Genomic DNA, 15,880 nt, shown 5'->3' on the forward strand with positions numbered 1-15,880 from the left:
GTATGCTTAGGCTTTTAGGGTGCCTCGGCATCGACAAACCCTAAATGATAAAAGCTTAGCTTTTAGGATGCCTCGGTGTCGACAAATCCTAAATGATGAGACCATGATCTTGTTCCTTGATAATAACCAACTTTTTGACCAAACTTTTTTCCTATTTAGAGCAAAACACGGCCCACAACGATGAGGCCGGCGGTTCGGGCGGCAAGCAATTCTGGGAGCTGTCCCAGGAGTTGGAGGAAGAACCTCACCGCTATGAGGACGTCGTGGAAGACACCGATCCTGACTACACAACCCCTAGTGGCGTCGGGGATGACACCACTGATGATGGCGCCGCGGATGCCACCACTGATGATGGCGGCGCACGCACAGATGGCAGCCAACCGAAGAGGCAACGGAAGGACCAGCGCCCGAACATGCTCGGCACCGTCAGGGAGGAATTTACTGAAGTGAACTCCGGCGGGCATCCGACATCGCCCAAACACGTAGTCAAGGGGTACTCGATTCAGCTCGGGTGCATTCTCCGGAGCACCGCCTCGATCAACACCGAGAACCTAAGGCATAAGGACCGAGGGAATTTGCGCAGCCTCCTCTTCACGAAGCTGCACGAACGATACAAGTTCCCCGCTGAGTTCGCAAACACACGCCTCTTGGGTAATAAAGTGAACGGTGCCGCCCTCACGACGATGAGCACGGCCCTGTCTACTTGGAAAAGCACGGTGAAGGCAATGATTGACAAAGGTGATAGTTATGAGAAGATCAAGGCAAAATATCCTTTGATGAGCGAAGATGACTACAAGGAGTTCAAGATCAAGTGCGAGAGCCCCGCAACCTCCGAATCAAGTCAGTGGGGGAAAGAAATGCGGCAGTTGAACATAGGGGTCCACCAACTCGGTCCCGGCGGTTACAGAGTGGCGGAGCCTGTATGGGACAAGGAGGACGCGGAGCGTGCCGAGCAAGGCCTACCGCCCCGCTTTGAGAAATACAGTGACAAGCAGACCAGGAACTTTCTCAGGGCCCGGTACAAGGAGGACCCGGTAACAAAGGAGCTTACCACGGATCCGAAGACCAAGGAGCATGAGCTTGTTCTCGTAAGGAATACACCCCCGCGTAATTAGCTCCACATGGTTGCATTCTAATTAATCCCCAATATTTCTAAATGGTTCACGTTCCTTCCGCAGGACAAAGAAAGCAGTAGCGCGGGGTCGTCTCAGAGCTCCCCTTTCGACACCCCTTTGAATAGGGCATTGAACGTAATGAAAAACAGGGATAAGCTCAATAAGTCGACGTCAGCTGGTCGTGTGGCCGGCAAAGGCTTGTCCACAAAATGGTCGTCATACTATGGCGATGGTGGGCGAAAGGAGAAAAAGACCAGCTCAGAAAGCCAGTCGCACGAGGTTGAAGCACTCAAGGCGCAAGTGGCGTGGATTCCGGAGATGGTCCAAGAGCAAGTGCAACAACAACTGGGATCGACGCTTACCGGCATTATGCCTACCTTGGTTCATGGGATAACGACGTGGATTGCGGGTGGCCAACAGGGGCCGCCCCCCGATTCCCAGCTTCACGGCTAGCAACTCACACAACACGCAGGCGGCACCATTGGTGTCTCCGGCGGCGGCGGTATTGGTGTCTATGGCGGTGGCGCCATTGGTGTCTCCGACGGCGGCGGTATTGGTGTCTCCGACGCCGGCATTGGAGCTTAATGCACCCGGGTGTACGCCGGCCGACACCTCGCCAGCAAGCGGCCCCTCCGTCAGTTGCGCACCCACTGTTGGCGGTGCCTCGACATTAGCCGAGCTCGACGGCATCACGGTAACTAAGCCTCTCGGGCGAGGACTTCATCTCCTTGCCTTTGACTGGGCATCTCTGACGCCCTACATGTTTTCGCAGGGCGCTGCCAACATTCCTTGCACTCTCCTACACTTCGTGGGCGGCGAGTTGGTCGATGTCGCCAAGTGCAGAATTGTTCAACCGGGCAACCCCGTGTTCCACGGTAATCCGATGCCACCCACAATGTATAGGGTTGAAGTGGTTCGGGTGCTGCCAGGCTGCGACGAGCTGTTACCTACGATTCGACCCGCTGGGGCCGACGAAGAAGATGAGATGACCCTCAGCGCCTGCGTAAGCTGGGCCCTACTTTGGCCGAAGAGCCAGATTCATTTGGGGGCGGGGGACACCACCCCACAGTCAAGACCGCCAGTCGTGCCGGCGCCAAGCCATGGCAAGAACGCCGCAACGCTACCGGACATGCCGGACATCCCTATGGCACAGGATCCGGACATGCATATGGCACAGGATCCGGACGACGACGACAATGACGATGGTACATTTACTAACGTCGATAAGTACTTTGCCGAACATGGGTACGGTGACGAGTTCTGCGGGCCTCCTTCTCAAGAACCCAAACAAGACGACTGCGATCTAGCTGGTACGGTGGAGAAACCCAATTGCAACAGGCGTCGTCTAGCGTTCAGTTCTCAGGAGATGCCTCCAGCTACCGCCTTCACCGAGCCTCAGATAGCGGAGGTGCCAAATATTATCAGCCCCAACACGCTCAAGAAGGCGGTCTATGAGCAGAACTCGGTCCCATTACAGCAGATCAAGAAGAAGGGCCGGAAACGGCCGACTAAAAAGGTCGTCGGTGCGAGCTAGCCAGCACCTAGTACGATCCATGCTCAGGACGGGCCACCTTCACCTAAGGATATCTCGAGGAGGGTGCATGTGGCGGGTAGGGCGATGCTACCGACAAATATGCTCAATGTTGCAACCGGTGCTATGCGGAGTCTGCACGATAGTGTTCTTTCTTTGGAGAAGCGGCGTCTCAGAGAGAATGATGTGGCATACCCGGTTTTCGTGGCCAAGGTGCCAGAGGGCAAGGGCTTTGTGGATGGCACCATCAGGGGTACGATCGTCCTATGGTTTGATGACATCTTTGTTATGTTCAACCTTCATCCGCTGCACTACACCTTCGTTCGGCTGTTTTCGCTGAGTATGGAGATGCGGATCATTAGAGACAAGACCCCGAACATCGTGATCGTCGACCCCTTCTACATGTGTGCTAAGCTCTTAAGCAGCGCTGGGGACCGCCAAGTCGTGAGTTCACACCTCGAAGACGTCATTCTGGCAAACCCAGATAAGGATAACTTCCTTGTGCCTTACTTTCCCGAGTAAGTCATCCCTTAACCGCCCTGTAACATATGATTTCTTAGATTTCGATCGTTCTTTTTTTTCTAGCATTCCGTGTTCTGTGCAGTGACACACATTGCACACTCATCCTCTTAAGCCCGAAATATTCCATGGCCACGTATTTCGACCCGAACCGTAACTCCAAGATAGACTACACAAATATCAAGAAAGTTCTTGATGATGTTCTCTCTGGCTACACCAAATCTGGAGGCACCTTCATCAGGGCAGTTCGTAAGTACAGCAAGCACGTGTTCGCCCACAATACGATGTTCTGCTGCGTCAAGCAGCCGCCTGGCGGTCAGAAGGATGCCTACTACTCCCTCCATCACATGCGGGCGATCGTAAGGGGCCATCATCACCTTCTACTACCAAATAATCTCAAAGATTGGGCCGCGAGCTTGTGGGCAATCCAGGACGCGGACATCAGACAAGAATTCTTTCGCATCTAGTCGGAGTTTGCAGACATCATCCATCAAGATGTCCTTCATACCTCGGGGCAGTTCTTCCTCAGATATCAACCGTCCAACATTGAGATAGACGGAATGCTACAAATGCAGGCTGACAACGCCCGTGATTTCATGACCATCATGACAGACGGCGGCTTCATCCATGCTCCTGTCCATGAGTCGAGTCGAAAGTAGTGATGTGTAGTTCTGAAACATTGATTGGCTCATGTTGTAATTAAACTTTAATGAATTGTATGTCTCTTTGGTTTGGACAGTCGTTCAACTTAGATGTAATCGATGCTATTTATTAGTAGGACCATGAATTGTGCTATTAATGTCTTGCTTTTCTCTTTCGATCCTTTTGTTGCATACTTATATATTGCTTATGTATGTATTGTCTGTTGTTTGGCTTGTGCATAGAGATGTCGTCGTATGTCGTGTACAAGGCTAAGGTTCCCGGAGTCTACGACGACTGGGAGGAGTGTCGGAGACAGGTTCACCGTTTCAGCGGTAACAGTTACAAAGGGTACACCACTAGGCCGGAGGCCGAATCTAGATACGCCCGCTATCTAGCGGGAGAGAGGAGGGAGCGTTGGAGGAACCGGATGAAGGCCAGTTTGATCGCGATGATGCTCATCATGATGACCACAGCTCTCTTCTATGTGATGGTAGTTTAGATGATTGATATCGACTTGTAATGTGAAGACAAACTCGATACTCGCGGTCTCGAGACTTGTAATGTTTTATCTTTGTTCGGTCTTTTGAATTCGGAGACTAATATGATGAATTGTATTCGGAGACTAATCTTCTATTGTATTCGATGAATCTGCTGTTGCTGTGTGCTACTGTCTATATTCTGTCAAATAATATATTTTGTAACCTGTGCAAAAATCAGAAAAGTAAAAAAAACAAATATTCATACTAATGGCGCATCACCACAAGGTGCACCATTAGTATGCCAAAGGATACTAATGGCGCATCAAGACAGAGTGCGCCATTAGTATGACAAAGCAGATGGTTACATATGGCCCCCCGGGAGGCATACTAATGGCGCATGGTGTTGCATACTAATGGCACACTTCCTGGTGCGCCATTAGCATACCAGATACTAATGGCGCACCAGTGGTGCGCCATTAGTAAAAAATTCTAGTGGCGTGATACTAATGGCGCACCGGTAGTGCGCCATTAGTAGGCCTTTTTCTAGTAGTGTCTTCATAACTTATACATGTTCCTATGACTATGAGATTATGCAACTCCCATTTACCAGAGGAACACTTTGTGTGCTACCAAACGTCACAACGTAACTGGTGGTTATAAAGGTGCTCTACAGGTGTCTCCGAAGGTACTTGTTGGGTTGGCGTATTTCGAGATTAGGATTTGTCACTCCGATTGTCGGAGAGGTATCTCTAGGCCCTCTCGGTAATACACATCACTCAAGCCTTGCAAGCATTGCAACTAATAAGTTAGTTCCGGGATGATGTATTACAGAACGAGTAAAGAGACTTGCCGGTAACGAGATTGAACTAGGTATTGAGATACCGACGATCGAATCTCGGGCAAGTAACATGCCGATGACAAAGGGAACAACGTATGTTGTTATGCGGTCTGACCGATAAAGATCTTCGTAGAATATGTAGGAGCCAATATGGGCATCCAGGTCCTGCTATTGGTTATTGACCAGAGAGGTGTCTCGGTCATGTCTACATAGTTCTCGAACACGTAGGGTCCGCACGCTTAACGTTCATTGACGATATAGTACTATATGAGTTATGTATGTTGATGACCGAATGTTGTTCGGAGTCCGAGATGAGATCACGGACATGACGAGGAACTCCGGAATGGTCCGGAGATAAAGTTTGATATATGGGATAGTAGTGTTTGATCTCCAGAAGGGTTCCGGAATTCACCGGAAGGGGTTCCGGATGTTTCCCGAAATGATTGGGCACGAGAACACTTTATCTGGGCCAAAGGGGAAAGCCCACGAGGCTTTTGGAAAGTGCAAAAGGAAGTTTTGCGGAGACCAGAGGCTAGACGCCAGGAACCTTGGCGTCTAGGGGTAGACGCCGGGAACCCTGGCGTCTAGCCCTGGAGTCCGAGAAGGACTCTTGCCTTTCGGGTGAAACCGACATTGAGGAGGCTTTTACTCCAAGTTTCGACCCCAGGGCTCAACATATAAATAGAGGGGTAGGGCTAGCACCAAAGACACATCAAGAAACACCAAGCCATGTGCCGGCAACCCCGTCCCCTCTAGTTTATCCTCCGTCATAGTTTTCTTAGTGCTTAGGCGAAGCCCTGCGGAGATTGTTCTTCACCAACACCGTCACCACGTCGTCATGCTGCCGGAACTCATCTACTACTTCGCCCCTCTTGCTGGATCGAGAAGACGAGGACGTCACCGAGCCGAGCGTGTGCAGAACTCGGAGGTGCCGTGCTTTCGGTACTTGGATCGGTCGGACGTGAAGACGTACGACTACATCAACCGCGTTGATATAACGCTTCCGCGAACGGTCTACGAGGGTATGTAGACAACACTCTCCCCTCTCGTTGCTATGCATCACCATGATCTTGCGTGTGCGTAGGAATTTTTTTTGAAATTACTACGTTCCCCAACAATATAAAGCATCCCCAAGCTTAATTCCTACTCGTCCTCGAGTAGGTAAATGATAAAAACAGAATTTTTGATGTCGAATTCTACTTTACATAATTATCAATGTAATTCTCTTTATTATGGCATGAATATTCAGATCCATAAGATTCAAAACAAAAGTTTAATATTGACATAAAAACCATAATATTTCATACTAACAAGGCAATTATGTCTTCTCAAAATAACATGGCCAAAGAAAGCTTATCCCTACAAGATCATATAGTCTGGCTATGCTCCATCTTCATCACATAAAATACTCAAATCATGCACAACCCCGGTGACAAGCCAAGCAATTGTTTCATACTTTAGTATTCTCAAAGTTTTTCAACTTTCACGCAATACATGAGCGTGAGCCATGGACATAGCACTATAGGTGGAATAGAGCGGTGGTTGTGGAGAAGACAAAAAGGAGGAAGATGGTCTCACATCAACTAGGTGTATCAATAGGCTATGGAGATGCCCATCAATAGATATCGATGTGAGTGAGTAGGGTACCTTTCGGACTCCGTTTTTCTACTGTTTTCTTGATTTCCAAGATAAAAAATCTTTATATACTCCCCGAACCTATTGACCACCGTATCGCGGAGAAATCTTCTATTTTCTTTTCCTTGTTGTTTTCTGTCAGATCTCATCTGCCATGGCCTCTTCAAACTCCTCCAAGGACAAGTTCTTCAAGAACGTCATCAACCCATATTTGCGGGGACTAGTGCAACACCCTCAAGTCATCCAAAGGCATGAGAGGGTGTTGCACATCCACGACGTGCAAGGCCCCAAGGGGATGGGCACCGTGGAGGCCGGGCTTGAAGCTATGGAGCACGAAGTCTTCCGGTGCAAGGGGATGGTGGAACGTGGACTCAATGCCAATCACCTCATGATCACGGACCTTACCCGTGATCTCAAGGTGGATGTCAAGTCCATGAAGGACATTGTCTTCACCCTCAACGAGCAAATCAACTTCCTCCAAAGCCAGATCTACGATCTCCAAAACCAAGTCTTTGAATATGAGGCGAGGTTTAAAGGTATGAGTTTGGATGCCGGCTGCAGGACCCGTGAGACTCATTCCTCCTCTTATGATGGTGGACCTCTGCCATGGAAACCCGAGGAGAAGATCTCTACTTCATCACCACCACCTTCTTCTTCATCACCAAAAGAAAATTGAGTATCGGGTATGGGCACTCCCCTTGGCTTCCGCCAAGCTTGGGGGAGGTGCCCCGGTATAGTATCACCCCCACTATCTTTTGCCTTTACTTATCTTAGTTCAATCCATAGTTATCTTTTGCTTTAGATGAATAAAAGTTTAGTTCGATCTTTTCTTTTCGAGAATTTGCTTACTGGTCTATCCTTGTAATCATGTGCGAGATATATAATAAAGTTTAATTTGAGTTTTTGCTTTCTTTACTTTCATGTTGCAATAAAAAGAAAGGAAATAGATTAAAAAGATCATATGTTAATCCTATGGTTATGTTCAACATAGATACATCATGACAACAAATAGTATTCTTGCAAAAGAAATAAGATGATGGTCTCTCTTTTAAGTAGTAGCAGAATCCGGAAACAAGAGAACTACACAAATTGCAGGCTACATAATCAAACAACTAACATAATGATTCAATAGAGAATCAGTTCCACGGAGAAATATAATTTGAAACTTGGAGACTTTGATAAAAACCCAAGACCACTATAAGAATATAGTTTGCATGAAAACAACAGAAATAAACATGCACATGAGCTTGTTTAAGAGCCCCGCACAACATTAATGAGACTCGGTAAATCATCGTCATGATTCATCTTATTCATCCTTTGCCTGGGAGAAACATTTGATGTTCCCTTGAATAAGGTAGGCATGAGTTTGTAGACAATCCTACATCTTATGAAGCTTGTAAGACCTCCTTAGGAGTAATAGAAACAAGGCTTGCAGTGTAATAAAGTAGCTCAAACACACATAAATTTTTCCATGCATGGCCCAAGGTGTCTTCACTGGGCCCAAGGAACCTTAGGTCATCCATATCAAATATATCATCTTCTTTTACACCATGAGCTTTCATGTAATAATGGATTAGACAATGACCTCTTCGTAAGAGAAACCCACCAGCGATGCTAAGTGAGGCCACTGGACAACAGTGATCTGAGACATTGATTACATAATGACAATCCCACTCTGGATTCACAATATCTCTTGCCACCCAGACCAATACTCGTTGCACACACTTGCTAAAGAAAGTAGCACATAATTCCCCATCAAGCTCATGGAGAACAATATCATCATCATCTTCTACTGTAGGGTACCCGTTGTTAAGCAATGGAATGATACCAAATGTTTCATCTTGAAGGCAGAAACGAAGCAGCGCCTGCGGGGGACATTGTTGAATTTTCTTATCTATGAAATAGAATAGGGAACCCTTGCAAGGTTTCCCTCCAGTTGCCCTCGTTACCATTAATGGTGAAGACCTCCATTCCCATTGCAACAGAACTGCAATCACAGGAACGGTAGAAAGACCGTGCAACCTTATATGTTCCAGTGGAAACATCAAGGCCGAAACCAATCGGAAGGCATGTGGAGTGCTGCAACATATTGCGGTGGCACCTGGTAGCGCAACAGCATCTCTAGTGGCTGGGTTGAAAACATAAGCGTTGGTGTTTGTGGGGAGCAACACCAACCCATCACAGTGTGCCATTTGGGACACCAGCCCAAACTCGCCAATGGGGAACTGCCTCCCATAAAGGAGTGTTGCACTACTACTGCTCCTACTCATGTCATCTTGTTGTAAAGACCACAGGTAGAAACGGATGTTGGTGGAGAAAAGACCCGAAGGATTTGGTTCCAGATAAATGTAGGGGGTGACGAGGAAGGAAGACGGGTTGTGTTGTTGTTTCTGTTTGGAGCAGTGGAGGTGCGCACGAACAAAAACAGGGCAGAGATGATAGCGTACCAGGCCTTGCTAACCAACTTAAACCTCACCAGGGACTCCACGGGCAGCCGGATCAAGATCTCCCACACCATCACGTCCAACAACTGCTCCCTTATAGGCTGCAAACTCATTGTCCTTTGTTTCCTCCGTGGCACACTCCCCGTCCTTTGCATCCTCTGTGACTTCCTCTTCTTTATTTTCCTTGCACCATTAGCCGATTTCTTTGGGAATGTACCATTAACCCCCATCAAGTCGATGCAGCAAGACACAAAACCAAAATATAACTAGGATCTTAATAATCTCTATATGCAATGCACGGCACTGACTACGCTGACACGAACACACATATACATTGATAGATACCGATAAAATATGTGTATATATATAGATATGTGCGTCTCCCTGGCCTGTTGGTATCTTTCCCGGACAAGGTGTCCGTCTTAGTATAGGAGACGCACCAAATTATTCTTTTTTTCCTTTTTTGTCGGCAACAAAGGAATCAGTGAGATCTGAAACCTCAATAGATCTGGTCAAAAGCTTTTGTTTCTCTCGGAGAAAAATAGAGTGAAAATAGAGAAGAAATTTTAATGTGTGGCGGAAATTACCGGAAACATCCTTCTGTTCCCGTTGGTGTCGTGGCCGTCCAGCGGACTGGCCATGGCTGCAAGCTGGACTGGAAAAGGTTTGCGCGTGGAGGCGCTGTTGGCGATAGCGGCGACGGTTCGGAAGCCTCGGGATTTCGGGGAAAAAAATTGAGCGAAGGAAATTGATCGGCTTCTTACTGGACCGTTATGTTAACCTATCTCGCTGGCCCAGCCCACGCACGTATCTTACTGGACCGTTATGTTAACCTATACGCAGTCCGGATTCCGACCACGGTAACTTGCCCAGACCCAACTAGCTGCTCTCAACCCCTCAAAAAAAAAAAAACTAGCTGCTGTTAAAGATTTCCTGAACGGCGCTTATTCGATTCCTGCAAACGCAAAGGGGCAAAATCATTGATTAAGAAGTACTCGTTGTAAAGAACACTCCACCTTTTTAGGTCACGACAAGTGGCGCATATGCAGCGCGCCACTTGTCGCAACTAGAAGTTTTCCTTTTTTTCGTAGATCCGTTTATTCAAAACGTTTTATCTCTTAAACCATGCGTCCAAGTCTCAAACCTTGCCTCTCATGGAAGCAAAACCGTGACTCTCGTGGAAGAAAAAAAAACATAAATCGTGTTTTTTCCCTTTCCGAAAGAGGCACGCCCGTGACTCTCGCGAAAGCACAACCGTGCCTCTGGCGAAAGCAAAACCGTGACTCTCGCGAAAGAAAAAAAAAACAGAAAAAGCATTTTTTTTCCTTTCCGAGAGGCACGGCCGTAACTCTCGCGAAAGCACAACCGTGCCTCTCGCGAAAGCAAAACCATGACTCGCGCGAAAGAAAAAAACAGAAAACGCATTTTGTTATTTCCTTTTCGAGAGGCACGGCCGTGACTATCGTGAAAGCACAACCGTGCCTCTCGCGGAAGAAAAACCGTGACTTTTCGCGAAAGGAAAAAGGACAACACGTTTTTTCGCGTAAAAAAATTTATTTTGATCGAAAAGCTAAGGAAGAACTCTGCACCCATGGAGTTTTTTCATATGGATGACCTAAAGGGGCGCACACTACTCCCCTTACTAGTTGGTCCCCGCAAAGGGGCACACACTACTCCCTCCACGCTGGGCCGTGGAGTTTCAAACTTTGCACCCGTGCTTTCCCATGGAGATCAAACCACATTACACAAATGCTTGTATCCAAAATTTGGATTTTCATATCCTCTAAGACATTACACAAATGGTTGTATCTAATATTTAGATTTTCGTATCCTCTAAGGCATTGAATGTGCATAGCCAAGACGGTGCACTAAATATCACGCAATCCCGTTCTTCTCCTCACACCACCACTCCAACAACTTCTTTTGAGCACTTGGCCATGGAATTCGGCGGCACCTAGATGCTCGCTGTCTTCACCCTGGGCATTTTCATCATGGCTTTCTATAAGTTCATATAGCAGATTGTATCGCACCTCCCATAGTTCGAATGTTCGGAGCAACTGGTTGGAGCATGAATTTAATACACATGATTTATTATTGGAGATAGATACTTTACACAAATGCTTGTATACAATATTCGGATTTCCATTTCCTCTAAGACGCTACACAAATGCTTGTATCCAATATTAGGATTTGCATATCCTCAAAGACATTACACAAATGGTTGTATCAAATATTTGGATTTTCATATCTCTAGTCTTTTTTGGTTCGTAGGATAGGAATATCATAGGAATAGGAAAGTTGTAGAAAATGAGATGACATGTATCTCGAATCCTATGAGTAGAGATAGAAAAAGAGATGCCAATTGGTTCACATCATAGGAATTTTTTCATCGAGTTTAGCCTAATATTTATTTTCCTTTGAAATGTGGAGGATACGAACCAATTCTATTTAGGAATAAGAATCCATTCCTATAAATAAAAGGGCTTTAAAGGAAAAAAATCGTATAAGAATCATATCCTATAGAATTCCTATGAAATTCCTACAAACAAAAGAAGGCCTAAGACATTACACAAATGCTTGTATCCAATATTTAGATTTCAGTAATCTCTAAGACATTGAATGCATAGCCAAGAGAGGTGCAATAAATAGCACTCACTCTCATTCTTCTCCTCACGCCACCACTCCAACAACTTCTTTTGAGCACTTAGCCATGGCGTTCAGCGGCACCCAGATGCTCGCCGCCTTCACCCTGGGCATTCTCCTCATGGCCTTCTGTAAGTTCACATAACAGATTCTATCGCATCGCAATCCCATGCAATTTAAAATCAAATTGATGAAAAATTTGCTAATTTAATTTTCTGGGGCACACTCTAATTGTATATCACATGCAGGTGTGGAGGCTCAGGCATGCATGTCCCGTAGCAAGTCGTACAAAGGCCCTTGCAAGAAACTGCGCTGCACCAAGGCTTGTCACAAAGAGCACTTCAAGGGTGGGTTTTGCACCAGTAAAAAGTCGATCGTTGACGATGAGCTCAATGAAGACGACGGCGAGAACGGCTTTCAAAAACCGCCTAGGAAAAAGTTGTGCATTTGTACATCCTCATGCAGCCAAGCCCCACCACCACCGTCGGAACCTCATGTGCCGGAGCCGCCCGAAGTGCCAGTGCCTGGGCCACCGCCGAGGGCCGGCCATATTTATTGAGTGAGTAAATGGTTATGGTGGTATGTATGAACCTGAGGTGCCGAGGAAAGAGAGGAAACAATCATTGCTTAATTTGTACACATGCATGATTGATTGCATGGGAGTGATAATAATAATAATCTGAAGTGATCAACAGTAAACACGAGTGTCTCTGCCATGGATTAATAATTCTGAGACGAGGAAGCAAACACTTGGTTGCCCGTGCTCGTCCACCCCGCCCAACAGAAGGTAGTGGGTTGTCTGTTGGTGGTATCTATGCGCACGCGACACACTTATCCGTGTTAGACTGTATATACGTAGTCTTATATAGGCCTTGTATTGTATCTCTTGGTATATCAATATAATGAGATAGCCACTCCTTGTTTTAGGGTGTCGAGCCAGTTTCCCAAACCCTATGTTTTACATGGTATCAGATTAGGTTACGATGTCTTCCGCTGCACCACCTCCCACCGCCGCCGCGCCGATCTCGACCGCCGCCACCGCGCCGGCCCTCGCCCCGATGTCGCCTTTCATGGCCTCCCGCCCCCTCGCGACGACATACGGTGCCGTGCCGCCGCCGCCCACTTCCCCGCAGGCTTCGGGGTCTCCAGACGCTCCAATCGTTCCGACCGAGCCCGCGGCGCTGCCAGCCCCTGGCGGCCCTCCTCCGCCGAGTCCGCACCCGTGGTGCGGTGCTCCCGCGCCATCCTATGGTGCGCCCCCGCCGCCGCCATCCTTCTGGCCGGGGTCGGCCTATGCTGCGCCATCGCCGCAACCCTACACAGTCGTGCCGCATCCGCCGCCATCGCACCACTACTACCAGGCGCCGCCGCCGTCCTATGGGGGCGGGCCTCCTCGTCGTACGGTGCCCCTGCAGCGCCCAACCAAGGTGTTCGGCTGCTGCGGGTGCTGGCCCCTACGCCGCGTCGGGCACCTACGGTCCTCCTGCAGCGCCCGAGCACGATGCTTTGGCTGCCGCCTCTGCCGGGTCCTACTCCTCGCCTGGCGCCTATGCGATGGTCCCTCGTCTAGAGATGGCCCTGTCCATGGATCCCTATGCCCCACTGGCGCAGGCGTACACTGCTCAAACCGCGGCGCCGCCGACGTTTTATTTCTCGCACCTGCTGCCGATGAAGCTCGCGCCGGACAACTACCTATCATGGCGTGCTCAGGTCTTGCCTCTACTCCGCAGCCGCTACTTGGAGGGCTACGTCGGCGGATCCATCCCGTGTCCACCCTCTCACCATCCGGCATATCACACGTGGGTGGTGCAGGGTCAGGCTATTCTCTCCGCTATCCAGTCTTCGCTCACGCCGAGTGTTTCGTCGATGGTCATCTTCGCCGCTACGTCCAGGGAGGCGTGGGCGGCCCTCCACACTAGTTTCGCCTCTCAGTCTTAGGCGCGTGCGCACTCTATACGCACCGAGCTGGGTGAGACCAAGCTTGGCGATCTCAGCATCACGGAGTACTTCAACAAGATGACGAGCCTCGCCGACACCTTGGCCTCTGTTGGTCAGCCGCTACAGGACGAGGACTTCACCACTTTTGTGCTTAACGGGCTTGATGATGATTATGACAATCGCATTGAGAACGTCCATGGTCGAGAGGATACGCTCCCGCGTCGTGAGCTCTATGCGCGCCTCCTTGGGCGTGAGCAGCGCATCAAGGCGCGCCGTGTTTCCCCCAGCTTCGCCTCCGCCAACACCGCAACACGCGGCAAACCTCAGAAGCCGGCCGCATCAGGTGGCAAACCACCGGCTTCCTCGTCGCAGGCCTCGCGGGGCAACGCGCCGAACATCACTGGAGGGAGTCGACCAGTTGCTTGCTGTTCTAGTTGCGGTGCTCCTCAGGCTTGTCAGCTTTATGGCATCGATCGTCACCTCGCCTCTCGCTGCCACAGACGCTACAAGCAAGACTTCCTTGGCCTTGGTAACAATGGAAAAGGGAATGATAAGCAGGCTGCAGCTGCTGTGACAGGGCACGAGCACGGGCGCACCCAGTCCTACTCTCTTGATCCGACGTGGTACATGGATACAGGAGCGACGAATCATCTCACCAGTGAGATGGGCAGGCTCTCCACTCAGGAACCATATCGTGGACATTATCAGGTGCACACTGCCAATGGAGCAGGTATGCGCATCTCCCATGTTGGTCAGGCATCACTTCTTGCACACAATTTTCGCAAACTGCATCTTTCCAGTGTCCTTTGAGTTCCCTCTGCTACGAGTAGTTTGTTGTCTATTCCTCAACTTACTCGTGATAACAATGTCCTTGCTGAGTTTCATCCTTTTCGTTTCTTTATCAAGGATCGGGACACGAGGGCCGTTCTGCTTAGTGGTCGTCTTCGCCATGGCTTATATGCACTTGACGCACCACCTGCATCTCCTAAGTCGTCTTCTCCTCAGGTGTTCAGTGGTGTTCGTGTGTCGCCTACGCACTGGCATGCGTGCCTTGGTCACCCTGCTGCTCCTATAGTTAGTCATGTGCTGCATCGCCATGAACTACTAGTTGTATCCAATAAAAGTGCTGAAACTATCTGTGATGCCTGTGAGCAGGGCAAGAGTCACCAACTACCTTTTTCAGAGTCTAGTCGTGTTGTGAAACATCCTCTTGAGCTTGTGTTTTCTGATGTATGGGGTCATGCTCAAACGTCTGTTAGTGGTCACAACTATTATGTTAGTTTCATTGATGCTTACAGTCGGTTTACTTGGCTATATCTTATCAAGCATAAATCTGATATGTTTGATGTTTTTATTCAGTTCCAAGCACATGTTGAGCGTCTCCTTAAGCACAAAATTATTCATGTTCAATCCGACTAGGGGGGGTGAATATCACAACCTCAACTCATTTTTCAACAAGCTTGGGATCTCGCATCGCGTATCTTGTCCTCATACACATCAGCAAAACGGCACCGCTGAACGTAAGCATCGTCATCTTGTAGAGACTGGACTTACTTTACTAGCTCATGCCTCCGTCCCGTTTCGGTTCTGGAGTGATGCTTTTTCCACCACCTGTTTCTTGATAAATAGGGTTCCCTCACGACTACTAAAAATGAAAACCCCTCTTGAACTCTTGCTCAATGATATCCCAGACTACACGTTTCTCAAAGTGTTTGGGTGCGCGTGTTGGCCGCACTTGGGGCCGTACAACAAGCGTAAGTTAGAGTTTCGGTCTAAGAAGTGTGTCTTTCTTGGGTACAGTTCTCTCCATAAAGGGTACAAGTGTCTTCATGTTCCCACCAATTGTGTCTACATTTCTCGTGACGTTGTGTTTGATGAGAATGTGTTCCCGTTTCGTGCTCTTCGGAACCACTCTACCATTAGTTTACCACCTGTGCACTCTGCTACACCTTCGCCTGATCAATTTGTCGATGTTGCAAATGCTCCTGTGTTGCTTCCTAACCATGCTGCAGGTATTGGACGTGGTGCCCATCTTGAACTCCTGGATGATGAGGCTATGAACAACACTCATGATGGTCATGATCATCCGGTGCATG

At 48.5% G+C, this 15,880-nt stretch overlaps 1 protein-coding gene across 1 annotated transcript; it reads left to right on the forward strand.

The window, feature by feature from the left end:
- Positions 1 to 11,890: 11,890 nt before the first annotated feature.
- LOC123059139 (defensin SD2-like) lies at positions 11,891 to 12,542 on the forward strand. The gene is made up of 2 exons (XM_044481780.1): positions 11,891 to 11,977; positions 12,095 to 12,542. Exons 1-2 carry the CDS (start codon positions 11,914 to 11,916, stop codon positions 12,403 to 12,405), a joined length of 375 nt encoding a protein of 124 aa, XP_044337715.1. The 5' UTR covers positions 11,891 to 11,913; the 3' UTR covers positions 12,406 to 12,542.
- The last annotated feature ends 3,338 nt before the right edge of the window (positions 12,543 to 15,880 follow it).

Source organism: Triticum aestivum, chromosome 3A (assembly GCF_018294505.1).
Source record: "Triticum aestivum cultivar Chinese Spring chromosome 3A, IWGSC CS RefSeq v2.1, whole genome shotgun sequence".
Lineage (NCBI taxonomy): Eukaryota > Viridiplantae > Streptophyta > Magnoliopsida > Poales > Poaceae > Triticum > Triticum aestivum.